The sequence below is a fragment of the Vicugna pacos genome, chromosome 28 (assembly GCF_048564905.1).
Source record: "Vicugna pacos chromosome 28, VicPac4, whole genome shotgun sequence".
NCBI lineage: Eukaryota > Metazoa > Chordata > Mammalia > Artiodactyla > Camelidae > Vicugna > Vicugna pacos.
The window spans coordinates 13,029,883-13,056,365 of NC_133014.1; the positions used below are offsets into that span (position 1 = coordinate 13,029,883).

General features: G+C 52.7%; 2 protein-coding genes across 4 annotated transcripts; one reads left to right on the forward strand and one right to left on the reverse strand.

Annotated features, from left to right (window-relative positions):
* On the forward strand, positions 1–6,064 carry LOC140690025 (macrophage-capping protein). Of its 2 annotated transcripts, none has more exons than XM_072951547.1 (9): positions 1–138; positions 303–472; positions 578–732; positions 919–1,086; positions 2,174–2,323; positions 2,659–2,751; positions 3,224–3,356; positions 5,216–5,304; positions 5,894–6,064. In XM_072951547.1, the coding sequence occupies exons 1-9, from the start codon at positions 116–118 to the stop codon at positions 5,957–5,959; spliced, it is 1,047 nt and encodes a 348-aa protein (XP_072807648.1). In that variant the 5' UTR covers positions 1–115; the 3' UTR covers positions 5,960–6,064. The 2 variants fall into 2 exon arrangements, with proteins under 2 accessions (XP_072807648.1, XP_072807647.1); XM_072951546.1 differs by having other exon boundaries at positions 94–138; positions 300–472.
* A 996-nt stretch (positions 6,065–7,060) lies between these two features.
* On the reverse strand, positions 7,061–26,445 carry LOC140690024 (ELMO domain-containing protein 3). 2 transcript variants are annotated; one of them, XM_072951544.1, is made up of 13 exons: positions 26,204–26,445; positions 25,322–25,489; positions 24,069–24,353; positions 20,875–20,943; positions 20,325–20,394; positions 17,770–17,838; positions 16,699–16,790; positions 15,379–15,502; positions 15,049–15,171; positions 13,926–14,056; positions 8,979–9,055; positions 8,552–8,679; positions 7,061–8,074 (listed from the first exon to the last, which is right to left on the reverse strand). In XM_072951544.1, the coding sequence occupies exons 3-13, from the start codon at positions 24,120–24,122 to the stop codon at positions 7,872–7,874; spliced, it is 1,140 nt and encodes a 379-aa protein (XP_072807645.1). In that variant the 5' UTR covers positions 24,123–24,353; positions 25,322–25,489; positions 26,204–26,445; the 3' UTR covers positions 7,061–7,871. The 2 variants fall into 2 exon arrangements, with proteins under 2 accessions (XP_072807645.1, XP_072807646.1); XM_072951545.1 differs by lacking the exon at positions 26,204–26,445 and adding an exon at positions 25,903–26,183.
* Positions 26,446–26,483: the final 38 nt, after the last annotated feature.

Below are 26,483 nucleotides of genomic sequence, written 5' to 3' on the forward strand. Positions count from 1 at the left end.
TGAGTATGAAGGCACTTGGCCACCTGGAAGATCTCCCCAGACTAACGTGAAGGGTGGTTGGAACAGCATTTGTAATAATAATGGCTTCTTCTGTCTTTTCAGATCCGGAAACAGCATGTACACACCCGGCCCTCAGAGGTAGGCTGTGCTCCCCATCCCGTTTCACCCCTCCCCTTCTTCACTTCCAAGGGCTGCCCCTCCTCTCCCCCACCTCCCGGTCCCCCGGCCTGCCCAGGTCTCTCTGCTTGGGCTTATTCCTCAGGGGCCTTGTCCCCCGCCGACCCTCTCCCCTCCCGCAGCAGCTCTCCGTTCCCAGCCTCGGTGCGGCACCCCGGCCTGCACGTATGGCGGGTGGAGAAGCTGAAGCCAGTGCCAGTGGCCCGAGAGAACCAGGGCATCTTCTTCTCTGGGGACTCCTACCTAGTGCTGTACAATGGCCTGGAAGAGCTCTCCCACCTGCACCTGTGGATAGGTAGGTAAGGGCGCTGGGAGGACTGGTTGGGAGACTGGCCCGGGCAGGGCCCGGGGCCGGCATGGGTCTCACGGGCCGTGCCCTGCCACCTCCCACCCGCCCCAGGCCAGCAGTCATCCCGCGATGAGCAGGGGGCCTGCGCCGTGCTGGCCGTGCACCTCAACACCCTGCTCGGGGAGCGGCCTGTGCAGCACCGGGAGGTGCAGGGCAACGAGTCCGACCTCTTCATGAGCTACTTCCCGCACGGCCTCAAGTACCAGGTCAGAGCCCGCCTCCCGCGGTTCTCTCAGAGCCGGCCCCACTTCCAGCTGGTCCTTGCCCTGCGAAAGGCCTGTGCCCCCTTGGGGCAGGGTGCTCCCCGCCTCTCTGCCCGCCTCCCGGGGGGACGGGGTGTGGGATGCTCAGGCCTTGGGTCAGCCCACTCAGGCTGGCCATTTGGGCTGCAGGAAGGTGGCGTGGAGTCAGCGTTTCACAAGACCTCCCCAGGGGCCGCCCCGGCTGCCATCAGGAAGCTGTACCAGGTGAAAGGGAAGAAGAACATCCGGGCCACCGAGCGGCCGCTGAGCTGGGACAGCTTCAACACAGGGGACTGCTTCATCCTCGACCTGGGCCAGGTGGGGGGCAGGGCCGACCGAGCACCCGCCGGGCTGGCACTGCGTTTGGAAAGGGCGGGGACCCAGAGGCAAAGGCAGGGGGAGAGAGGCTGAGAAGATGTAAGCACACTGCGAGCGGACCACTGCAGCCATTAGAGACAGCCTCCTATTTGTAAGGACAGAAGCCTCCCTCCGCTGTCTAGCCATTGCCTCTAATACTAGAAGCTACTCTCTCCTTCTGGAGCCTCTGTGGGTCTGAGTTAGCTGCCCACCAGACCGTGCGCTCATCAGTCCACTCATCCCTCACTCAGTGAATTGATGACCCTGCTCTCAGCCGGCCTGGGGACCACAAATTGCGGGTCCATCACTGGCTGTGACCTCATGCCTGGATGTGATGAAGGTCCTAAGAGAAGGAGTGGCTGTGCTGGGGGGAGGCTTGGGGCAGGGAGGGGCCCTCTGGCCTAAGCCAGAGTCACTGCCCCAGGAAGGCGCCATTTGACTGGACCTTCCCAGAGGGGAAATGCCATTCCAGGAAGGGACAGGTGAGCCAAGGCACTGAAGGGGAGGAGGGTGGAGACATGCATGTCGTCAGCATAGAGGGATCTAACCCAGGTGCTGTTTGGAAGCAAGTCTGGAAGAGGAAGGAAGTCTCAGGAGAGGCGATGAGGGCCGTGCCTGGTAGGGGTGCAGAGGCGTGTGAGATTCTGGGCCCAGGGATGCCATTTATTCACTCAACAAATAATATTCAATAAATAGACAATAAATGTTTGTTCTGGGCCTAAATACGTACCAGTTTCTGTTTTGGCAGGGGGCACACAGCAGTGGGCCAGGCTAAGCAAAACAAAACACTCATGCCCTCTTGAGTTTTGCTTTCTAGTCAGGGAAGATAGATTATAAACAAGATAAAGATGTTTAAATGTATGACATACGTGATATAGAGAAACATAAAGCCAGACGGAGATGGAGAAACCCTCTTGCACAGACTGTCATTCCCGTTCCCAGAGAGGCCATGGCCCTTGCTTGTCTTTGATCGTCTTGCCTCCGAGGACAGTTAGCTCTGTGGACACAGGCAGCTGGCTCTAACCTGATCCTCCCTACTGCCCTCCAGAACATCTTCACCTGGTGTGGTGCAAAGTCCAACATCTTGGAGCGTAACAAGGCGCGGGACCTGGCCCTGGCCATCCGGGACAGTGAGCGGCAGGGCAAGGCCCAGGTGGAGATCATCACTGACGGGGAGGAGCCTGCCGACATGATCCAGGTTGAGAGGACTTGGCCGGTGGCCTCTGCTTGGAAGCTCCTGAGAGAGGCAGTGATCAGCTGGGGGGCTGACCCGGAGGTGGTGGGTGGGGCGCTGCTCAGGGCTTGGCTAGCTCAGTGGCTACCTTGGTGGGACTCAGAGTCAAGTCTCCCTGAGGGTGGAGAGACCGGTGGCCGGGCAGGTGGACCTAGCCCTCCCCACCTCTGCCTGGCACCCTTGTGCAGCAGACGCAGTTTGTCCCACCAGAGGCGGTGGCCCTGGGCCTGATGGGGTGGGAAGGTCCAGGCCAGGTGCCCGGGAATCCCTGGAAACATGGCCTGCCCTGGCCCCTGCAGGTCCTGGGCCCCAAGCCGGCTCTGAAGGAGGGCAACCCCGAGGAAGACCTCACAGCCGACCGGACAAACGCCCAGGCTGCGGCCCTGTATAAGGTGGGCGCTCCGGGCCTGCCCTGGGACCCGGCAGGGGGTGTAAGCCTGGTGTGCGTGGGGCTGAAGGGAGAGGAGAAAGCAGCGGGCAGGCTGGGCCTGGCACCAGGCTGGTTTACCCAGGGCTCGGAGGGAGAGGAGGATGGGAAGTGGGTGGAGGCCGGGCCCCCGAGGAGAGGCGCGCCAGTCACTTCCGCCCTTCTGGAGAAGGAGGTTTGAAACAAGCCAAGCTTTACTGTTTTGAATGCTTTGCACTTGTTTGTTAATTTGGAGTCTCCTCAATTTCCAAAGGAACTTGGGGGCTCTGGGAGGCAGTGACTGAGGGTGAAGTGAGGGTGGGGTGGGGCCCAGGATTTGCCTGCCGTGATTCCTCTGGTCAGGTCTGCTGCTCTGGCCTGGGGCCGTGGGTGGAGAGGCGGCCTGCTCCGTGTGCTGCGGGGAGGAGGGTGATCCAGCGCTGCCCACTCTCCCGCAGGTCTCTGATGCCACCGGGCAGATGAACCTGACCAAGGTGGCCGACTCCAGCCCCTTTGCCCTTGAGCTGCTGATCCCCGACGACTGCTTTGTGCTGGACAACGGGCTCTGTGGCAAGATCTACATCTGGAAGGGTACGTGGGGCTTCTCCACCCCGACCTGAGACCCCTGCGGCTGCTCTGACCCGGGGTCTCCCCACAGCAGGGCTCAGCCAGCCGACGGCTTTCAGAGGCAGCCTCAGGGCGCCTCCATGGCTGAGGGGTTTCTCTTTGCCGTCCTGGCTCCTTAATTCCAGGCAAAGGTTCTGAACCTTTAGCCTGCCTCAGAAGCACCCGAGGGCCTGTTAAAACCCATAGCTGGACCCCACCCCATGAGATTCTGATTCACAAGGTGTCGGGCGGAGCCTGAGAATTTGCACGTCTAACCATCTAACCGGTTCCCAGGCCGTGCCGCCAGTCCAGGGACCGCATGTTGAGGACCACTGGCACAGAGCTCTCCTGGGCCTTCAGGGCTGCTGGGACCCCCGTTCCTACCATTCTACCTTGCGGTGTGACAGACTTTAGATATTAAATCTCCCTTTACGCAGTGGATAGTAAACCAGTAGAACTCGTTTTCCCGGGAGATTGCACTGGCTGGAAATAAGACACTGCTGTGCGGAAGCCTGTTGGCTAGATCCCACTCTGAAAATGTTGAAACAAAGCTCTGGGTCTCTGAGTGATACAGGGGGCCACTTCTCTGTGCTGTCGTTTCTTGGATGTCCCATCACCCTGCCCAGATTAGAAACCTCTTGAAAGCTGGAAACATATTCTCTCTGCTGTCTTGAGGAGATAGCATTTGCTCAGTAAATATTTGCGGGGTCAAGCAAAACCAAGAGAAAGTCTCAGCCAGGAGGGTGAGTATGAGGTGTTCTAGCCTGGCAGCTACAGGGCAGTAACACTGTTGCCTCAGGGACGGGTCAGGAGTGGCACGAGGCCGGGCAGATTTCTAAGAGGTAAGCGGGTGGGGGAGGGGGAGAAGTGCTGCTGGGGCTGCTCCTGCCTCTGGGTACCTTTCCCGCGGAACCAGTTCTGCCCATGGGGGTGGGGGGTGATGTTCCCAGATGCCCACGGGAGTGTATTTAATCCCAAAGAAGAACCGAGAACCCAGAGGAGAAACAGGAAGCTTGGGAGCCAGGAAGAGAAGTGTCTTGCAATCACAGAAGCAGGATACAGCACATTCATTTCAGATACATTTTCACTAAGTAGATTTTTACAGCCTGGCTGGAGAGCCAACCACAGAGCCTTGCTTCCTTGGAAAAACAAGGGGAGCACAGTTTGGTTAAAGGGACCGCCTGCAGGCCGGGAGGGAGGACCGGGCTGTTCCCTTTTATTGCTCTTTGCTGGCATAACCATTAAGCTGATGTTGGCATCTGGCTTTGTGGGAGTAAGATGGATAGTAAATCACACCCTTTGGTCCTGTTTAGTTTTACGAAAAAGGCTTGACAACAGTGCAGTTGACAGACTCAAGAGGCGAGGGGCCTTGGAGTCTGATGCCAGGGAGACATTGGTTCTCCTGGAATTTCCCTGGGGCCCTGGTCTGAGCAGAAGGCTTTGACGATTAGAGCGGGCAGAGGGCAGGTTTCATCTGGAGCTGCCAGGTTGGGAGGGGCTGACCTCCCACCTCCAGAGAGCCCTTCAGCATTCTTAGCACCTCCTGGTCCTTTTATTTTATTTTATCATTTTATTTAATTTGATTATTTTACTTAATTTGGTTTAATTTTTTATTTTAGTTTATTTTTTATTTTATCTTATCTTACTTTATTTTATGGAGGTACTAGGGATTGAACCCAGGACCTTGCACATGCTAAGCACACACTCTGCCACTGAGATACCCCTGGTCCATTTATTTTCAAAGGTGCCAGCTATTCTGTGGACCCCCTTAAATCTCAAGAGAAATGGGATGTGGGCAAGAGAGGGGCCCTGCTCTTTGGAAAACTCTCCTCCCTATGATCCAGGGCGAAAAGCTAACGAGAAGGAGCGGCAGGCAGCCCTGCAGGTTGCCGAGGACTTCATCTCCCGCATGCGGTACCCCGCAAACACTCAGGTGAGGCGATCCCCTTGCCCCCGTGCCCCCGTGCCCCCCTCCTGGGGCCCTCCCCATGGCCTCCCGCCTCTCGGATGGGACAAGGAGGGCAGGAAGGCCTGGGGCACAGTCAGGAGCAGCCAGGCCTCCCTCCCAGACCTGCCCAGTGGGAAAACCCCTCTCAGCCCTTCAGAGATTTACAATATGTGCTATTTTCTAAGGGGGTGCTGGGCACCACTCCCCCGGGAGCCCAGCGAGCCTGTGTGCCTCTGGACAGCACATGCGCCTCCTCTGGGCTGTGGTCCCTAGCTGGTACCGCCCCTTCTTGCCCCAGCCCAGTGACACCACAGGTCATTCTGAGGAGAGCTGGTAAAGCCCGTGTGCAATTGGTGCCCCTCTCGACCTGCACCCGAGTCCTTGAAGCAGTCTGTTTTCTCAGCCTGCATGCCTGTAATCTTGCTCATCTCTTGGCTTATCTGGAGGAGCATCCCTGGTCTGGGTGGCGTGTCAGCTCAGGCCTAGTGCCCGGCACCCTCCTCCATGGCCCTGGCCCTCCACAGAGGCAGAGGTGGCCCCCTTGTGAGCGAGACATCCTCTGCTGTCCCTGCAGGTGGAGATTCTGCCCCAGGGCCGCGAGAGTCCCATCTTCAAGCAATTCTTCAAGGACTGGAAATGAAGGCAGGTGTCTCCCTGCCCCACTGCCTGCCTGCTGGCTACTCTGCCTTCCCGGTCAGTGCCGAGGTGCCCCCGCGGATGCTCAGTAAAGGAGACCAGCGCCCTTCCTGCTCTCTGCCTACACTGCCTGCCCCCAGGCTCACTCTCCCTGCCCCGCCTGTTCACCCGGCTCATCCCCACGCTGGGCGGGGCGGGACCCAGATGACAATTCCACAGCCTCTGAGGGGCCAGAGCTGGCTTTGCAGGGTTCAGGCAGAGGGGCCAGGAGGCCAGCGGGCCTGGCAGGCACTGCCGTGAACCCAGGAGGGCGGTGGCGCAGGGCCAGGCCTCGGGGCACTTTCAGCCTGGGGCTCAGTTTGGTCTCACGTTCCCAATGGGGACAAGACTGTGGCGGCAGGCATGGGATGCATCTCCATTCAAGCCAGTTATTAACTCTGATGCCCTAATAAACCACTGCAAGGCAGCTTCCAAATGACGTATGTTTGCCAAGCAAAAGGCAAGTCCTCTGTGCAGGAGTCCAGCTTGCCACGTCATAAGCACGCTGCATCGTGTGTTCAGCTGATGAGCTCAGGGCCACGTGGGGAAAAGCATCAGACTAGCGTCGAGGGTCATAGGTTCTGGTTCTCACCTGCCTGTTTGCTCCCGGGCAAGTAGCTCTTCCTTGTCCAGGCTCTAGTTCATCCTCTTGTGTAATGGGGTGGTGGCTGGACTGTCAAAGAGGTTAGAGAGCGAAACAAGGGGAGAATGGAGTGGCCCCAAAGCAGTCTTACCCTGGAGGGTGTGAACCGGCGGGGCAGGAGCAAGGCGAGAGCTGTGTAAGCTAAGCCTGGATCAGAGGGACGGGAGTCTGCGAGGCCTGGTGGGACTGCAGCTGTCCTGGCCCACCCTCGGGGCCCGCGGTCACAGCAGGGTGCGGCCGGAAAGCCTATGAACTCGGCGGGAGTCTGGCCAGGGCAGAGCAGCCTTCTCTCGGGGGCCTGTGACCAGTGCAGGGGAGAACTAGGCTGTCGCTGGGCCGCGTGCCTGGTTCTAATGGGGACCCTGGGATAAAAGGGCCACAGGAAGGTGCGAAGCTTGTTAGGAAGGACAAAACTTGAGACCCTTAACCCAGAACAACTCTTTTATTCAAAAACTGCTCGTATGTGAGCTTCCTCCTTCCCTCAGCCAGGCCAGAAACCCCTCCCTGATGGGACCCGCACAGCCTCCGCCGGGGAGCCCAGCTAGATGAGACGACAGGGTGGGCGGTAGCAGAGACACCTGGCCTGGCGCCTGGCTGTGTATCCCAAACGGCGGGGACGGGGAGGGATGGGAAGTGAGGGGGGGAAGAGAGCAAGGCCAGAGACGCTCAGAGGGGCCCCTCTCCCTCTAACTGGCCTGGGGGACGGAGGAGGACAGCAGGCCCAGCTGCGCTCTCGGGCAGCTCTGGTTCACGCTGCCGCCCCCCCCCCCCCCCCCCCGTCAGCCGCCACTGCTACCCTCTCCCTTCACATTCTGACTCAGTCCCCGTCTGGTCCCTGTCCTGTGGACCCCTGGGGCCTGAAAGCCCGTGGGGAGCCAGAATTTCAGCACCTCTGCTTGGGAACATCCCCCACGTGGGGCTGTGCGGAACACCCCGAGGGGGTCCCGCCTCACGACCAGTCACTCGCACTGAGACTACCTGGAACTCGACTCTGGAAGCTGCGGCCCGGCTACGATTAGGCAAAGGCCTCCTTGCTCTGGGGGCAGGTCTGCGGGGAGTGGGTCAAATCGAACAGCCCCTAGTACCTCATGCAGGTGAGGGTCCTTGGCTCCCCTGACCAGGCTCACAGGCTTCCTACATCCCTTCCGCTAGGGCGGGAAGGGGACTGGCCCAGCCACGGGGCGCCCGCCGAAAGCCCCTTCAAGGCTCCCCGTCAGTCAGCTGCGGGGGTGGGTCAGATCAGCCACGTGCCTTTGGATGAGGGCGGTGGCAAGTCACACACGCCTGTGAAAGTCAGGTCCTTGGATGGAGGGGCTTGTGGCCCAGAGCACTTCTGTGCTCCCAACAAGGAGGCCTGTCCCTTTGACACACCGGCCAAGTAGATCTCCAGGGTCTTGAGCAGCCGCCGGGGGCTCTTCTTGGCCCACATTTCCAAGTCTGGAACAGAGGATTGGGGAACAGAAGGCTTGCGGGGGCTCTGGCTTGCACAACCATCAGGGCCTAGCAACTCTGGGGCACAAGCCCAACCAAGAGCCTCTGGAGAGAAGGAAGAAGGCATCTTCTAAGAGGGAGAGCTCTCCAGACAGGGAGGCCAAGGAACCAGATACGGCCACAGGGACCACACACTCTACTTGTCTGGCACAATCTCAACTTTGAATAGTCAGTCCAGGGGTTGGGCCCAGCTTTTGAATCAGAAAATATGATGGCCGGGGGTATGAGGCCAGAGAGGGAGGTGATGGCGTCAGAGGAGAAGAGTGGGCTCCCGAGGGGGTGCTGATGGAGACTCAGGGAAGCTGAACTTGACACTGTGTGAACAGGGATGTGGCCAAAACCAGTCTAGCAGCCACCTGGGGTCCCTGAACCTGGGCCCACTAGGAGTGCAGGAGCGAGGACTCCCGGGAAGAGCGAGCACACCTTTGAGGACAAAGCCTGAGTCTGAGATGGTCTTGTGCTGCGTCCTCCAGACGTGCGCCAGGCGGAGGAAGGTGGCGGCGTAGAAGCTGTTCACCACCGGGATCACCTGCTGCCGCCGGTTACACTCCCTGAAGGATGGGGGGGGGATCACCTGCTCAGCAGTGGACAAAGGCTGACACCTGGGGGGGGTCCTCTCTCCCTGTTTCCCTAGGGGAGCCCTTCCCCAGGCAGCCTTCACATCTGAGGTCAGAGTAGGGGAGGAGAGATGGGCTGGGACCTTCATACACGGGGACTTCGTCCAGGTCCCCGGGAGCCAGCGGATGAGTGAGGAAGAGAGCTGGGGAGGATGAGGCAGGGGTGGGAGGGCACCAGGCTCTGCTGGCCAGGGCTTGGGGACAGGGTGGGTGTTAGCAGCGTGGGGACTCACCTGGACAGACACTCCTCCCTCAAGGCTTGGATGGCGATGCGGGTGATATTCACGGACATCAGGCAGAAGGGGAATTGCTGGAATGAGTGGGGTACCGGGTCACTGGCAACCCAGCCTCTACTTTCTGTGCCTCCACCATCCACAACCTGTCCTGGCCTGCAGGCAACCAGGGCAATCACAGCCCGGAGGCAAGCAGCCGGTACGACTGAGGCTTACACTTAATTTTCACGATAATCTCCCCGTCTTACAGAGGAAGACACTGAGGCTCAGGGACCTTAAATCACTTTCCTGACGCATTGGGATCAGGATTCCTACTGAGGTTAATTCACTCCAAAGCTACTGTGCAAACGTCTGTGCCACTTTCTCCAGCTTCTTCGACATCCCCACCTATCAGCTCTCCTTGGCCTTCACCAGACCCAGCCAGCGTGCCCCCCCATGGACCATATCGTCCCCTGGGGTTGGATGGACCCGAGAGGAGTGAGGCTCAGTTATCTAACCAACTATAGGTTCTTAAAAATCTCTTCCATTCTCTAGGCTTCTGGTTATTTGACTGCTCATAAGCTCTTCACCCAAAAGCAGACAGAGAAGGTACAAGTAGGTAGAAAGTCAACCTTGACTTGGAGCACACCCCGCTCTTCAGTGACACTGAGGCCTGCGGACTGGCTGTGCAGGTCACACTCCCGAGAGGGGGCAGCCTGGGTCCAGCAAGGCTGCTTCACCAGGAAGGGCTTCAGAATCCCCTCCAGGGGGTCTGCCTGAATGCTTTACTTTTAAAGGGGCAAGCCCCTTCCTATTCTTTAGTAACAGAAAGCCAAGCAAACAAAAAGGGGCTTTTTCCGGGGAATTTGCAAATATTACGTTAGTTTCCACTGCTGCGCCCACACGAGGACGTCCGCTGAAAGGGACGCGCAGGCCAGCGCACTTCGGAGCTTAGAACACGAGCCAAGGTCTATTTATCTCATCTGCTTCCCCCGAGAAGAAAAATCCATTACGTTAGGATGTAGTACTGTGCTGTCCAGCACGACAGCAACTAGCCACGTGAAGTGTCTTAAATCTCAATTAGTTGAAAATTAAATAAAATTCAAAATCACTCCTTAGTCATCCCAGCCATATTTCAAGTGCTCGATAGCCACATATTGGACAGTGCAGATATAGAATGTTTCCACCACTGCAGAAAGCTCTAGTTGACAGCACTGTACTGTAGAGGGTCTTCTGGCCCCAGAAAGAATTTTCTCAGGGTTTTTTCTTCCATGAAACCTCGATCCCAAATCTCGGCCTGGCCACCTGCTAGCTGTGTGTCCATAGGAAGGCCACCCCAATTCTGTGAGCCTCAGCTCTCCTGTCTCTCCAAGTCAAAAGGGAGATAAAGTTTGAGTGCTGTGCAGAGAAGAGTTAGGCCAGCAGGCCTGACACCGCCACCCACAGAAAGTGCTGCTTACCAGGGTAGCTTGGCTGGCGTCTGGGAACGTGGATTTTGAGGGGGTTCCCATCATTCCCTCAGACTGACTCACTGCACCTAAACTGTCTGTGCAAACAATGCGATGATTTCTGCTGAATGCCCGGTTTCCCTCTGTGATGCTGGAATCTTGGTGCGTGCCAGACTGATGGTGCCTGCGTGCCCAGTCCCCGGTGAAAAGCTCAGATGCTGAATCGCTAATGAGCCCCCTGGTTGGCAACAGTCCACGTGCTGCACAACTCGACGCCGGAGGAGCTAAGTGCATCCCTTGTGGCTCCGCTGGGAGAGGACTCCTGGAAGCTTGCACCCGGTTCCCTGTGGATTCTGTCCCACGCTCTTCTTCCCTTCGCTGATTTTGCTTTTGCTGGAATCACTCATAGCACAGAGTCGGACTATATGCCAAGTCCGGTGAGTCCTCCCAATGAACCGTTGAACCTAGGGGTGGTCCTGGGGACCCCGACGCGAGCACCGTGCTGGGCAGAGTCAAGTCACTAATCATTACAGAAACTCCATGAGACCTTTTATTACCTACAGTCTACACGGTCTGTTGTCCCACAGCCTACCTCACATGCGGGGAGCCACTCATGACCTGAGGACTGCCGAGCACAGAACGGGACAATAAATCCCAAAGTGCTGGTGTCAGGCTCTGAGATTGATCTAACAAAGACAATCTCTGTCCTGCCACCCCTTTTCAGGAAAGAATGCACCAGGTGATCTAAAAGCCCTAGGAACATCCTGAGCCATTAAGCTACTGATGATCTTTGAACAGAGAGATACAGTCAACATACAAGTTAGTGATCTTAGTTTATAGAAACAACCACCTTAGTTAGTGATCTTGGTATGTGGGAACATATACCCTAGTTTATGAGTATTATAAACAACACTGATCTATAGAACAATGCACAAGTTAGTGAGTTTAGTACACACTGTGTTTAAACCATGAAACAATACCTGTGCCTACGTGCAAGAATGCACAAGGTAGTCACTTGAATTTGTATAAATTAACTGCCTGAAATAAACTCGAGGTCCACTCTTGGCTTAGCGTCTTGCGGGCTAGAGTGAGACCCTCTCAACCCCACCTTTTAGTCTTGTCTTTCTTTTCTCAGTCCTGCGGCACAGGTTTCCGGACCTGATCAATTGTCGGCTGGCTCCGACACTCACAGAGCTGCTGAGGAGTAATTCAGATCACACATGCAAAATACTAAGCCAACACTGGCGCTTTCTTCTCCATTTCTGTTGATGGCCACTCTGTCTTTCAGACTAAAAATCACCATTTTGATGCCTCTCTTTTTCCTACACCCGTACCCAACCCATCAGAAAAATACGCTGGCTTTCCTCTCTAAAGCCCATACACTCAAGATTCTTTATCCAGAATCCGAGCACTTCATAACATCTCCTCTGAAAATACCCTGGTCCAAACCACCATTTCTAACTTGATTATAAAAGCCCTCACAGATTCCTTAAAAAACTAAAAATAGAGTTACCATATGATCCAGCGATCTCACTGCTAGGCATGTATCCGGAGGAAACTCTAATTCAAAAAGATACATGCACCCCAATGTTCACAGCAGCACTATTTACAACAGCCAAGACATGGAAGCAACCCAACTGTCCACTGACAGATGACTGGATAAAAAACGTCATGGCACAGATAGACAATGGACTCAGCCAGAAAAAAGAATAAAATAATGCCATTTGCAGCAACGTGATAGACCTGGAGACCATCATACTAAATAAGTCAGTCAGACAGAGAGAGACAAATACATGACATCACTAACATGTGGAATCTGAAAAACAGATGACACAAATGAACTTATTTACAAAACAGAAACAGACTCGCAGATGTCGAAAATAAACTTATGGTTACCAAAGGGGAAGGAGAGGGGAAGGGATAAATTGGGAGTTTGGGATTTGCGGACACTAACTACTATATATAGAATAGATAAACAACAAGGTCCTACTGTACAGCACAGGGAACTATATTCAATATCTTGTAATAACCTAGAAAGAAAAAGAATATGAAAAAGAATATATGCATATATAAAACAGAATCACTATGCTGTACAACAGAAACTAAGACAATAGGCTTCAACTGAAAAAAAACCAACCAAAAAAGAACGTCACCAGAGACTACTCTCAGGCTTGCGGCTGGTAAGATCCATTTAAGAAGGTGAGTTGAGGGGGAGGGTATAGCTCAATTGGTAGAGTGTGTGCTTAGCATGCATGAGGTTCTGGGTTCAATCCCCAGCACCTCCATTAAGCAAGTAAATAAATAAATAAACCTAAGTCCCCGCCTCCGAAAAAAAAAAATATATATGTAAGTTGGATCATGTCACCCCAGGCTGTTCAAAAACCTCACTTTACTCAGAGTAAAAGTAAACGTCCTCATCACAGCCTACCAGGCCCTCCGCCGCCTGGTCCCTGGTACCCTGTGAGCTCCTCTCCTCCTGCACCCCCCGACCCCCGCGCCTTCTCTCCAGCCAGCTTCCCTGCGGTCCCTTCGCCTGCCAGGCACTCTCCTTCCTTGGGACCTTTGCTCTAGCTGCTCCCCCTGTGTGGAATGCTTCTCCCCCAGATACCAGCTTGACTAACATCCTCAGCCTGTTCAAGGCTCGGTTTAAGTCTCACCCTCTCACGAGAGCTATGCTAACACCCCACGACAAACTGTAACCCTCCCATATTCGCCTAAGCTTGCCTGCTCAGCACCTTTACATACCCTGCCGTTCGTGTACGCATCGGGCTTACTGCCTTGTCCTCTCTGCTAGGAGGATCCTCGTCTTGCTCGCTGACACACCCCAGGCACCAAGAACAGTAACTAGCCCTAACGGCAGCTCGCACAGGGCGTGCTCAGTGAGTAACCGTTCACTGAACGAAGAATTCCAGGCCCCATGAGCCTGTGGCCAACCAACGGCAGGAGACAAGTCAAGTTTGGTTTTTAAAGTGGAGGGGCCACCACCTCTTACTGCCTGGGAAAGCCACCACTCCCACCCCCAGACAGCAGGCCCGGACAGAGACTGAGGGCCACAGGGGCCATTTCTGGCCTTGTCACCTGACCGTCGGAGGCAAACTCCCCCCTCTGGGCATGTAAAGGCTGCCCCCTGCCTCCAGGGTCAGGGGACCCTGCCAGTTCTGGGAGGGCAGCGGGCTGAAGCGTGACACCACAGTTGTGTCTACTGCTTTTGTACATTAGCCCATTTAATTTTCCCAACTATCCAGCTGCAGTTTCCATGATTTCCATCGTATGGACGAGGAAACCAAGGCTCTGAGGAGCTGCGGCGCTTGCTGGAGACGCACACCAACGAGCGGCGGAGCTCAGACTCCAGCCAGCTCAGGGCGGCAGGACAAGCCAGGCCTGGTTTGCCTCAGCTGTCCTGCGAGTCCTCAGCAACTGGAGGTATCTGCCCGCGAAGCCGCCCTGGCTGCTCAGGAGAGCCCTGTGCCCACGTCCCAGCTCTGCCAGCCCGTCTGCTGGCTCCCCGCCAAAGCCTCACCTGGATATGGTGACGGGACAGGCGGAGAATCTCCTGGGCCATCAGCAAGGTCTTTGAGTCCATCACCAGGTACAGGAGATGCAGGAGGGCAAGAAAGCCTGCTCCTCTCAGGTCTGTGGCTGGATTTGCTCCTGTAACAGAAACCAAGAGGACAGCGAGGGTGACGGTGGGCAAGGCTTAGAAATCCCTGCTCTGTTCGTTGCCAGCAGACCTGCCTTAGAAAATGGCTAACGGAAGTTCCTGAAACAGAAAGGAAATGACAAAAGAAGGAATCTCAGACTATCAGAAAGGAAGGCAGAACAGGAGGAGAGCACGTATGTGAGTAAATCCGACAGGCTTTGCTTCTCCTCTTGAGTTTTTTAAATTGTCTAATGGTTGAAACAAAAATCGTACCCCTGGTGTGCTTCCCAGTGTATACAGAGGGAATATTTAAGACAATTATGTTAAACGTGAGGGCGGGAAAAGGGATTTAAACACACTGTCAATACCAACAGGGCACCGATTAATTATGGGTATATAAAGATTCCTTTTTAAATTAAGGTATCTTCCTGTTCTACACAAACGTAATTTGATATGATTTTGCAAAAATAGTACAAGCCCAAAACAGGTGCAATCATTTTGTTTCACTCAAAAAATGAAATAATAGGGGTTGGGTATGGCTCAGTGGTAGAGTGCATGCTTAGCATGCAGGAGGTCCTAGGTTCAATCCCCAGGACCTCCTTTAAAAAAAAGAATAATAATATAAAACAAAATTTTCATCAATATTAAACGAAAAGAAGAAAAAGGAAAAACTGGATTCTAAATCCTATCACTCCAACGCTTTCCACCTCACTTAGAGTGAATGTTCTTTGTTTTTTTAACCGTCCCCCATAGAGTGAATGCTTTGTCGTGGCTGCAAGGCCACCGTGAGCACTTCCGTCACTCTTCTCCACTTGAGCCACCCTCCTTGCTGTTTCTCAGAAAGACTCACACGCGTTTCACCTCGGGGCCTTTGTGTTTGCTGTACGAACTTGCCCCAGGTACCCTGTCTACGGCGCTGGCATGACAGCAGGAGGACCGTGGGCTCTCACTCTAGCCTGGAAGAGGGAGTCAAGGAGAGGACGACGATCCATCCCTTTCTTACCCTGAAAACCCAGATCTTCCCAGTGGTCTCCAAGGAGGGCACAGTCAAACCTGGAGCCGGTCAGCTTCTTGTAGATGGTCTGGAGGACTCGGCCGTGCATCGGATCTTGGCTATCCAGGCCACCTGCCCCAAAACACACCCCAAAGCCCCCAAGCTCTGTTGCACTGCCCTCAGAGGAGGACTGAGTGCCTCCCAGAGAGTGACACAGCTAGGAGAGACCTGGCCTGTGCTCCAGACACCCTGCTCTCCCCCCGACATGGTAAAGGCAAGACCCTTGGCTTAGTCTCGGCAACAGGGTGGGCGGCCCATGCTCTCTGCTTGACCACTCACACTGAGCGATGGTCAGGACCAAGTCCCTTTCTTCACGGAGGCCCTGGTGGAGCTTTGGAGGCCCGAAGAGACGGTGCCGGAGGGCAGCGAGCCCGGTCCTTCGAATCGTTGGCTGGATTCTTTTCTGGGGAGGAAGTTGCAGGCAGTGGGCAGAGCGCTAGGTTCACTTGCTTTCACAAACTCACCACCAGGCTCGGTACAGGACTGTTCTTGCAGAGAGGAGCAGTTCCCCCAGCTAACTGGCTGGCCTCTGGGCCAGGGAAAGCGGGCAGGAGCTGGGAAGCACCTGCCGAATCCAGAGACAGGCTCTTCCAGCGCCCAGGCTCTTCGTAGGCAGAAAGAGATGTCCCCACGCACAGGCGTGATCAGCCAGTCACCTGTGTTTGGAACTAAATATGTCACTGACTGCCAGGAAGCTAGAGGTTCCCAGCAGGACGACTTCTACGCTTTGTACATCTGCCTCTGCCTCTCTCTGTAAAGGACATAAACAGAAAGTCTAACGGCCCCCTCAGCTTCCAGGACAAGATGGTCAGTGGGAAGAGGGGTTCAGTGGAGGCTTTTTTGGACCTAGATCCCCCTGAGGGGTAGCTGGAGCCTCTGTCCACACAACAGCACTAAACCAGCTCACGCTGACTTCTCCTTGTTCAGAGCCATTGCCGTGGGTCTTAGCACACCCTGATTTCAGCAGCTCCTGGCTCTCTGGGTCCTACAAACCAATCCGACCCCTGTCTTTTCATCCTCTCTCCTTGAGCCAGGTTTTAGGCTGAAGATCTGAAATCACAGTCCTCTAAATTTACTGCGGGCCACTCAAGATGCCCCAGAAAGCTTGCCAGCTTTTATTCTCCTCAATGCTCTTTCTTTTTTCAACCCCACTTAGTTTTTAAATTCCCAAAGAGCTTCCTGTTCCTCGAGAGAATGGAAGATTTTCCTACGCTGACCGTGAATTACTCAGCTCTCTGGACAGGCTACCCTGCTTCCCTAAGGAACCACCTAGCGTCTGATTCCAGACCTCCCCATCCCCAAGAGGGAAGAGCAGGGAGCAGCCACACAAACCACTGAATGATTCCCTGAATGATGGGACCACATAAAAGCTCCAGGGGCATAGTCTCCAAAAGGCCGCCGTGGCCCCGCATGAAACGTGGGTAAACGTGGGTCTTTGGCTCCCCGTGAGCCTGTGGCCCAAAATTTCTTAGCTGGGACAGGTCCCTCAACTGGAAGCTTCCATCATGCTTGCCCAGTGCCTTATCTTGGTGGGACAGAATCCTGGCTCCTGGGAAGAAAGTGCTTTGCTTGACATCCCAAACCTCCTCACTGTCATACCTTGAAGGAGGAGAGGTCCACGGTCTGGAAATGCTGCAGAGCCTCACCGAAGGAGATGAGCTGCCCCGGCTGGTCTGAGCGGGCCTGGCTCCCTGCGGCCAAAAGGAAAATACCTCAGGGTGTGCAGCAGCAGTCATTGTCAGCAAGCACTTGCCGAGGGCCTTCTGGTCACCATCTCTAAGCCCAGCACTGGCCTCCAGCTGTAAACACCAAACACCTACAGCTACAATCAGTCCTCTGTCAGGGGGCTGGCATGACGTGCTGGGCCGACTCCCTTTTCAGATCGGGCTGTTCAGAGGCTGGCTAGGGCAACGCTGCAAGCGAACAGGGACCGATCTGCAGGGAGCTTCTGAGGTCCACTCATCCGTGAGGGGGCAAGTCACTGCCTGGAGCAGGTGCCTACGCAGGAGCGTGCTACAGGTTTGTTTAGGGGCCTTTCTACTTTGCCCCTTCCCACACCCTGGGTATGAATGATCCCGTCTCTGTCCTTTGTTACAGGGAACTAGCTTATCAGTCAGCGTACAGGTGATGGCTGATACAGTCCACTGCACCATCTCTCCAGGAGCTCAAGTGGGGCTCAGGCTCGATATGGGTCCCTGTTCTGCTCTCCCACAGCTCCATCCAAACCGCTCAGAAAGGCACGAGAGACGGTCCTGACCCAGCCCTCAGAGCTGCCAGAAGGTGCCTTTAGTCCTCATGTCTGGGGGCTTCCTTGTACAGTGAACAACCTGTCCAACCTTACACAGGGGTCCTGGCTGCCTGCCTCCACCCTCCTGCCCGACCTCATCACCCTGCAGGAGCTGACCCTGACCAAGGGCCTCCCTGTCTTCTCCCAGGGCAGGAGAGCTGGTGGCCCATTCCCCTTGGTGTTCACCCCGCTTCCTTCCAGAGGTCGGATGGCAAACCTTTGGATTGGGAATAGAGACATTATTCTCTGTCATGCAGCTAAAATGAGAACACTCAGGAATTCTGTGTCCTCATCCCAGAGTCACAGAAGCACTGGCCACCCAGGTGGACGGTGCCCTGAGCAGCCACGGGGCTGCGCGCAGATGGCGCCATTCCTGCAGTTACCTGTCTCTGGCTGGATGCTCTCCACGGCTTCCCATTCTTCCTGGGCTCTGAGCACCTCTGTACTCACAGCTGCAACAGTGAGAAAAGGAGACCCTCTGAGATCCAGGTGTGTCTGGATCACTGGCGCAGCCCCCAGCTTTACCTACCAGCCTTGGGTCTTATCGCCCCCAGAACCCTCTACGGGTTCTCCATAACCTTTCACAATCTGGATCCTTCTTGCCTCTCCGGCTCTGTTCTAAGGCATCCAGAACTACCTGAAGTCTCTCATCACCCACTTCGGTGCCTCTGCACACACCGCTCTCCCACTTTCAGTTCCGGCCCCTTCTGGTGCAGCTCCTGGTCTCACCTCCCCCGGGTGCCTGTTTAACCTCGGCAGTCTGCACTCAGAGCCGCTCCACTGGGAGACCCTGACCCCCCGTGCCTGTCTCAGTGCTGTGACTGTCTCTCCCGCTGCACAGGGAGCTACAGGAGGGCATGGTTCTCCTGAGCCTGGCACAGTGCTTGATACGTGACAGGTGCTCAATGAATGTTTGATTGACAAGTAAAAGCATGACGAAGGGGGCGGTGGGGGATGGAGAACAGGAGCAGGGCAGGCGCTCTATAACCACCGCCCAGCCCTTCTCTCCACACCACAGCTGTCACTCTCCAGCCCAATCCTGGCCGAGAGCCTCACATGACATTGAATCGTTTTGAAAATAGACTTGCAAATTAAATAAAATGCTACCGAAACCTCAAAACATGAATGGTTGATGGGGACGAGAAGGCAGTGGGGAAGCAGGAGAGGAGAGCTGGAACGCACACGGCAGAGCCCACAGCTCGTCTGCTTTTCATCCCCGACACTCACTTGCTGGACTCTTCCAGCAACCATCTGCAATCCCTCTCGGGACTGTAACTCTTCAGTTCTAGGGGCGTGTGTATGTGGTCCAAAGGTGAGGGCTCAGTGCACTTCAGCTAGAGTCCATCCGACTTTGCTGACTCGCCACGCTTCAGATGGTTACGAGCTACTTTATCAATCTTTCACCCTGCACACTTTCACCTACAAACAAGCTGATCAAAGACTGTGAGCCAGGAGGCCAACCTCGCAGGCAAGGGTGGGGCCAGTTGGCTGTGATAGCAGCGTAGTCAACAGGATGGACAAGGTCTCAAGGAGCAATCGCAATCTGGTACCCAAATTAGAGACAAACATCCAGCCTGTGTAAGAGCATCTTTCCTTTCCTTCAGGAACCGGGTACACAGCCCCCACCTCTGCAGATGATCCTGACATAAATACTACTTTCCCACCCCCTCATACGAACAGAAGATGGCGGAGCCAAATCTCCAGGATAACCAACCCAGCTCACACGTGTACGGCTCTTTTTTCCTTTTTTCAGCTGCCTCCTTTACTCAGGGTTTCTTCTAGTTATTCACAGAGTACACAGCACTGCTGACGTGGTCAGCCTATTAATTTAAAGTAGCTGAGAGCCATCTGGAAAAAAATTCTAACGTTTAATATGATTAAAAATGTCTGGCACATAAATGCCAGCTGTACTGAAATAGAGATTATTTTGCATTTAAGGCAAAATCTCAGATAAACGTTAGGTTTGTCACTACACGGTCAAGACAAAACTTAACTAAAAGAAACTTCACAGACCTACAGATAACTTCTCTACGTTAGAATATTTCTAATAGGCCCATATTCTCGGAGATTACATTTCAATTTGCAGAATTTAAAGATAACGATGCGTACCAGTGAGCACTCAGCACGGTTTACAATCTGTGTGCTAAGCATTTAATCCTTATCAGGTTCCTACCACATAGATTCTGAGATAATCCCTGTGTTATAGATGAGGACAATGAGGGTTAGAAAGATTGAGTTAATTACTCAAGGTCATGCTGCTGGTGGATGAGAGTCAGGACTGAAGCCAGAGATACCTGACTCTTGTGAGCTGGTGAGTGTGCTTTTTGGTGTAATAAATTAGCAAGTAGTTGTACAGCACAGGGAAATATATTCAACATCTTGTAGTGGCTCATGGTGAAAAAGGATATGAAGAGGAATGTATGTATGTTTGTGCATGACTGAAGAATTGTGCTGTACACCAGAAATTGACACAACATTGGAAACTGACTATAACTCAATTTAGAAAAAACACACACACCAAAAAAATTAGCAAGGCGAATGAGCTTTAAGTATAGTACGGGAAGAATCATGCAAATCAGATGAAACAGATAACTTTTCAAAGCCTCTTCACACACTCTGTCTCATGGCATTATCACAACATCCCTTTGAGGATAAAGGAGGTACTAATGTTTCCACTGCAGACACAGAGATCACATGACTTGCTCAAAGGCACACAGTAAGCCACTAGCAGGGCTTGTGGGGTCAAATTAGAACTCAGGAACTCAGGTCTTTTGACTCCTGATCCAGTGTTGGCTCTCATTCTCCTTGAAGAATGATAAAGCTATAAAATTCTGTAGGCAAAGTAGTGAGAGACATTCAAACGATAAAAAGCAGACCCTTGGGGAGCTCTGCCTTGTATCCCACCCAGGCCCTGAGGACCCCGAAGGGGCAACCTTACCACCTGGCTCCCAGCCATTAGCTTCTGTTGTCAGGGCCCGGAGGATGCCGTGGTTCTTCAACTCCGAGATCTGCGGGGGCAGCTGACTTTAGTGTGAGGGCAGAATCCATGGTCCCCCATCCACACCGACCCATCCCACCCGCTGTACTGAGTGTTCCTGAAACTTAAGGCCAGAAGGATCTAGCCTTCCCTGATGGACTGATTAAAGCCGATCTTAAAGAGAGGAACGTGGAAAACTCCAACTAGGGTGTAGAAGGTGGGCGATGTGGGGGCAAGTCTATGCCTTCCTTGAACAGTAAACAGACAAAAATTCACTCAACTCAATGAGACGGTGGTGCGCCTTCGGCATTCTGCCACACTTGATATTCTGCTGCATTATAACAAGTATCTTATTGGATGGAGGTTATTTTGCCTGTCTGTGCCTCCGGCACCCCAGCACCCTCTACCCCGGGAGTGTGGGCTACTGGAGGGCGGGGTCTGTGCACCAACACAGCGGCACACAACATGAGCTGCTACTGGCAGGAGGTATCGAGGTGTGGGTGACACGTACAGGAATTCCTCTGAAAGCCAGAAGGGCACTGCTGTCCTTGTCACAGGGTGGAGCAGACACACTTTCAACCTGCAGGACAAACCAGAGTCAGTCTCCCGGGCACGCAGCAGTCCCCCAAAGGCGAGAGCTAAAATGTCGCACCTTTTCCAGTAACACTAACACACACACACACGCACAATGGATGAACCCCCAAAAAGTCAACTACAAGAAATACTGCAACGGAAAAATTTTGTGTAATCCAGTCTTATGAAAAACTGCAAAAATCTTATACAGATGTCTTGGCTCCGTTAAAGGTCTCAGAGCTCTGAGTAAGTAACGTTCAGTGAGGCAGTTTCTTCATTTTTGGCCTTTCTGCTCAGCCAAGCTTTTCCTCTACTGGAGCTTAAAAAACTGCCTGACCAACATTTTGCAACTCTTATAACCAATACAAGGCTAATTTTTCCAGTATGTTAAAAAAAAAAAAAAGATCCTACGAATCAGTAAGGGCGAGAACCAACCCAGTAGAAAAATGGGCATGGATGTGGGCAGTTAACACACAAGGAAACAGAAATCGTTCTTAAACGTATGGGAAAATGCTCAGCCTTACTCATGACAAGAGACATGTCAAATGCTACTACTCTGAGATAATATTTTTCACTTATCCTGTTATCAAAGATCAAAAAGCGTGGTAACGCGGCGCTGGATAGATGGCCAAGAGTTATAAGTCACTGGAGAGCAAACTGTTACGACCTCCACAGCTCGATAATACCTGACGGAATCATACATGCTGTTTATATGTTGGGCCTACAATTGCACTCCAGAAATGTAACTAACAGGCAGACTCATCCTTGTGCAAAACGACGTACAGTGTGATTGACAAGTAGTGCTGTTTAGAATAGCAGAAGGCTAGGAAAACCCTAAATGCCTGCTAACGGACTTTTAATTTTTCCCCCAGATTTACTGAGGTGTAATTGACACACAGCGCTGTGTAAGTTTAAAGTGTACAGCATCATGATTTGACTTGCACGCACCATGAAATGATCACAGTAGGCTTAGTGACCATCCATCATTTCATATAATACAACATTGGTGAACAGAAAATTTTTTTTTCCTTGTGGTGAGAACTCTTAGGATTTACACTCTTAACAAGTGTCATTTATAACATACAGCAGTGTTGATTATCTTTATCATGTTGTACATTACATCCCTAGTACTTCTCTTACGATCGGAAGTTTGTACCTTCTGCCTCCCGTTACCTAGTTCCGCCTCCCCTACTTCCCTACGTCTGGTAGCCACAAATCTGATCTCTTTTTCTATGAGTTTGTTTGCTTGTTTTTGAAGTATAATTGGCATACAACATTGTGTTATCTCCTGGTATACAACATAGCGACCCAGTATTTCTATATATTTCAAAATGATCACCGTGACAGTTCTAGTTGTCATTAATGGACTAATTGTAAACAAATTAAAGCATATCCACTCAATGAGATCCTATAGAGCCATAAAGAAGAATAAGAAAGTGCTTTATAGACAATATGAAACAAATCTTCATGCTACATTAAGTAAAAAAGCAAAGGGCAGAGTATATATACTATTTTACCGTTTGTATTGCCAGGGGGAAGGGTATAGCTCAAGTGGCAGAGCGCATGCTCAGCACACAAGAGGTCCCGGATTCAATCCCGGGCACCTCCTCCAAACGGAAATCAGTGAAGAAACCTAATTACCTCCCCCTCATAAAACAAAACAATACCAGCCATTTGTATTTTTTAAAAACACATAAATATATTTTCCTGACTTTGCAGAGACTATTTCCAGAATTACATCCAAGGAAGTAGTAACTTTGTCTCCAGAAGGAAAAAGGAGGTGGCTGGGGGAACACGAACAGAAGGTCGTTTTTTCACTATATGTGCATCCTCTGCACTTTTTGGATTTTGCACCATGTGAATGCACTATTTTCTCCAAAATAAACAGAAGGAAAAATAATTATTAAAAGAAAATAACTAATAAAGGAATCATCACTTATGTCAAAGCCTTGGAATCCCAGATTGTCCCGTTACTCTAAACCCTCCTACGTGTTTTCGCCAATTAACACTCCTTAAACACAGCCTTGATTTTTTAAAATTTCTTTATGCTCGGGACACAAGAATGGGCACCCAAACACACCACAGCTGAGCAAACTCCTCTACAACTGGCTCACGATGCCTGAATACTACTCTTTCCCACTTCAACCCAACGAACACACTTCCTGCAGTTCCTCTGCCCTCCATCCCCTGGGTCACGTGGTTTCCCCCCAGAATACCCCCCCCCCGCCCCAACTTTCTGTGTCCTCTAGTCCCATCGAGATCAGTTCCGTCTTCTCAGGGGTGATGACGTTACCAACTGGGGGTAAAATGGGCCCTCCCTTCTCTAAGTCCTACAGCCCTTCTGTATGAAGCACAGGTCTTCTGCAAAAGACCCGCCTCCCGAATCAGACTCGGCTGCTTTGAGCGCAGGGACCTCCTCGGATACGTTTTGTATTTCTCACACCCATCTGCACAGCACGAGGCACAAGGTACGGTCTCAAATATCCGGTGATTCATCGTGCTGAACAACTTCCTGCATGGCCTGTGTGCTCAGGACTCATCACATCCCCTCTTTCCCTCTCCGACTCAGTCCCCTCCGGTGTCCAAAGACTCCCCTCTGGAAGACCAGTTCACCTGTCTTAGCACAGTGAAGAAAACCTTCCTGGGCTTTCGAAGCAAAGACTTTGTCCCCATTCTGTCCACTCAATCCCACAGGCTCCATTTAAGACTGTTTCTGGGCAAGGTAGTGAGAAAGGTAAGGATGTAGAGGTACCTGCCAGGCTCACACAAGACACAGCACAGTGAACCAAGGGTCCTGAGGATAATCAGGTCAAAGTAGGTGTTTGAGAGAGAAAGGGCCTATAAGGTAAACAATCCAAATCGATGAAATACAAATGTTCTGGGGAATCCTGTGTTGAAATTCTCCTCCCACCCAAGCAAATCCAAACCAAAATCCCATAACCCACTTAGAAGAAGGTATCAGGAAAGGGAACTGATCCAGAAGTGACGAAAGGCGAACAAAGAGAACTACATGAGGATTTTCCCTAAACATTTCTAAAGCTCCACACTGTCTTCATAGATGCTCTGTCTTACGACCATTAACAGCATATCCCAAACCAACACCTTATTTCCCGAAGAGAAGCGCTTGCTTACCTCTCCATCTCTTAATTCTTTCTCATTTTGGAAAGAGCAAGAGTTTTCATTCATGACTCAAAATCATTTGTTCAAGAGAGCTTTGTCCTTGGGCTCAGAAAGGAGTTGAATGAGGTCTGAGATTAGAAGCTATGGGGACAGCCTGAGATCTGGTTGTCCTATCTTTGCCTTCCTTCTTGGCAGCATTCAGAATAAGAGCAAGAAAACAGTCCCTTTGTGCCATCACCAGGGTGTAGGTTTCTGTGAGTATTGAAAGCAGTCCCTGAGGTCTCTGGAGCCTCAGCCCTGGAAAAAAATTAAAGAAGAAAACTGGTTTCATCATTTAGTTATGCTCTGTTGGGAAAAATTGACTTTAAAAATGTTTAGGCAGCTGTAAACATATTCTGAAAAAACAGGCTGCTTTAGTCAAATGCCTTTCTCTTACTTGCCCTGTCACTGAACAGAAAGAAGAGGTCCCTGCAGGATTCTGAGGGCTGGAATCTCAGTGCCCAGGAGGGAGGGCCCCAGGGTAAGTGGTGGGGTCTGTTTCTGATGTGAAGTTACTGGGATCTGGGGCAGCCTATCAGAGGCTGAGGCTAACGGGTGGCACGCTGTTGAATGGTCTTAGCTGAAACTCTCAGGCTTTGCTCAGGTCTCAGCACAGGTTGGGCCTGACATTTGATTCGGTTCCTTTGATGGTAGAAACTCAAAAATCAACGCAATGCCTATCCTTCCTCAGTTCTCACCAGTATCGTACATGTGACAGCTGCCTAGACAGTCTGGTCAACATTAAGTCTTTCCTCCTATGACGTGACCTTAGGAAGAGGTCTGGACAGGCCCGTACCTCACCGCAGGGAACTGGACACCATGGATGCCCGTCACAACAAAAATCCGGATAAACAGGCAGATGGCCCACCTACAACTGACAGGCACACCTCATAGACTTGGGTGACTGAAGAAGGAGGGTGGCACGGCTCTGAGGTCAGCCCTCCATTGTGGGCAAACGATCTGGATTCTGGCTGCAGGTGACAAACTGGAATCTTTATCAGGAGGCAGGACACACTGATTCCTAACACCAGGAGCAGGAATATCTCCTGGCTTTTGGGCTGGACATTTGGCCCAGGGTAACTGAGGGAGAAGGGCAGTGCGGTTTAGTCATGGCATCCCAGGATCTAGCTCTCTCCATGTCCTCTGGGGTCCTGGTATCTGCCTCCTTTTCCTTTCCCTCCCCCTTGACTTCCATGACAGCATATGACAAAACACGTATCACCCACCCTTGGGAAGGTGAGAGGCAGGTATGGTAGCAGCAATCTCAAGAAGGCTCTTCTGTTACTGGGCACGAAATGAATCAAGAAGCGTAGAAGCATGACCAGCTTGACACACCTGCAAATCTCAGCTGTGGCTAGAGCGCTGCTGGGGGCTCCAATAGAAATAGTTACTACCTGTATCAGAGGAAGAAAAGAGCAGAAACTGTCAAACAGCAAGTACAAGTTACAGAGTCACTCCTACTGGTTCCTTATAGCTGGGCCTGAGGAAACGGCCATCCTTAAGGACAGATCCTTTCCAAATTAAGGATTTATGGTGTACCCACTTTTTAAAAATTGAAGTATAGTTGACTTACAATGTTGTTAGTTTCAGGTGTACAGCAGTGATTCAGTTATGCTATATACATGGATTTTTTCAGATTACTTTCCATTGTAGGCTACTACAAGATATTGAATATAGTTCCCTGTGCTATTTTTAAGATGCATCCACTTTAGGCAAGGAGCTGCATTAAGGGGAATGATTTTAAGTTTAAGCTTGCTGAAGCTTACACTCTTGGAATAAGTATTGAATCTAGAAACTGGCTCCACACCTTAAAGACAAATGCGCACACGGGCAGGGCTGTCCTCTCATTGGGCTTGTCACCGGCCAGCTCCCTGCTCTCTCTGGCCCCCATCAGGCCCCCACCGCAGGCATCGTCGGCGGGCTGGGGGGCGCCACGGCCGAAACTACCGGCCACTTTGCCGGCACAGAGCCGAGTACTCGCCGGCTGAGATGTGCGAATCTCAACAGAGATCTCAATCTATCGAGACACCCAGCCAGACAGGGGCTGCGCGGGGCCTCCAGACAGAAACTTTCTCACTGCTCGTTGGGGAAACAGGAAAGCATCTTGCCTCAGGTCATCCAGCGAGTCCGCGGCAGAGCGCGGACCATAACCCACATCTCCCGTCTGCCAGTCGGGAGTCTGTCCTGCAACTCTCAGCCTCGTCTGGCCCTAGGGCGATGACTTCCACCCCGCATTCCTCCTTCTAGGACTCCCAGGACTCCTCGGACACGTCCCCGAGTTCCCAGCTCTGTCCGGACTGGGGTCCCTCATCCCCTCCGGGCCCCCTCCGCGCATGCGCACGCCGCTACCTGCCCCACCCCCCCGCGCAGCGCGAGAAGGACGTACGA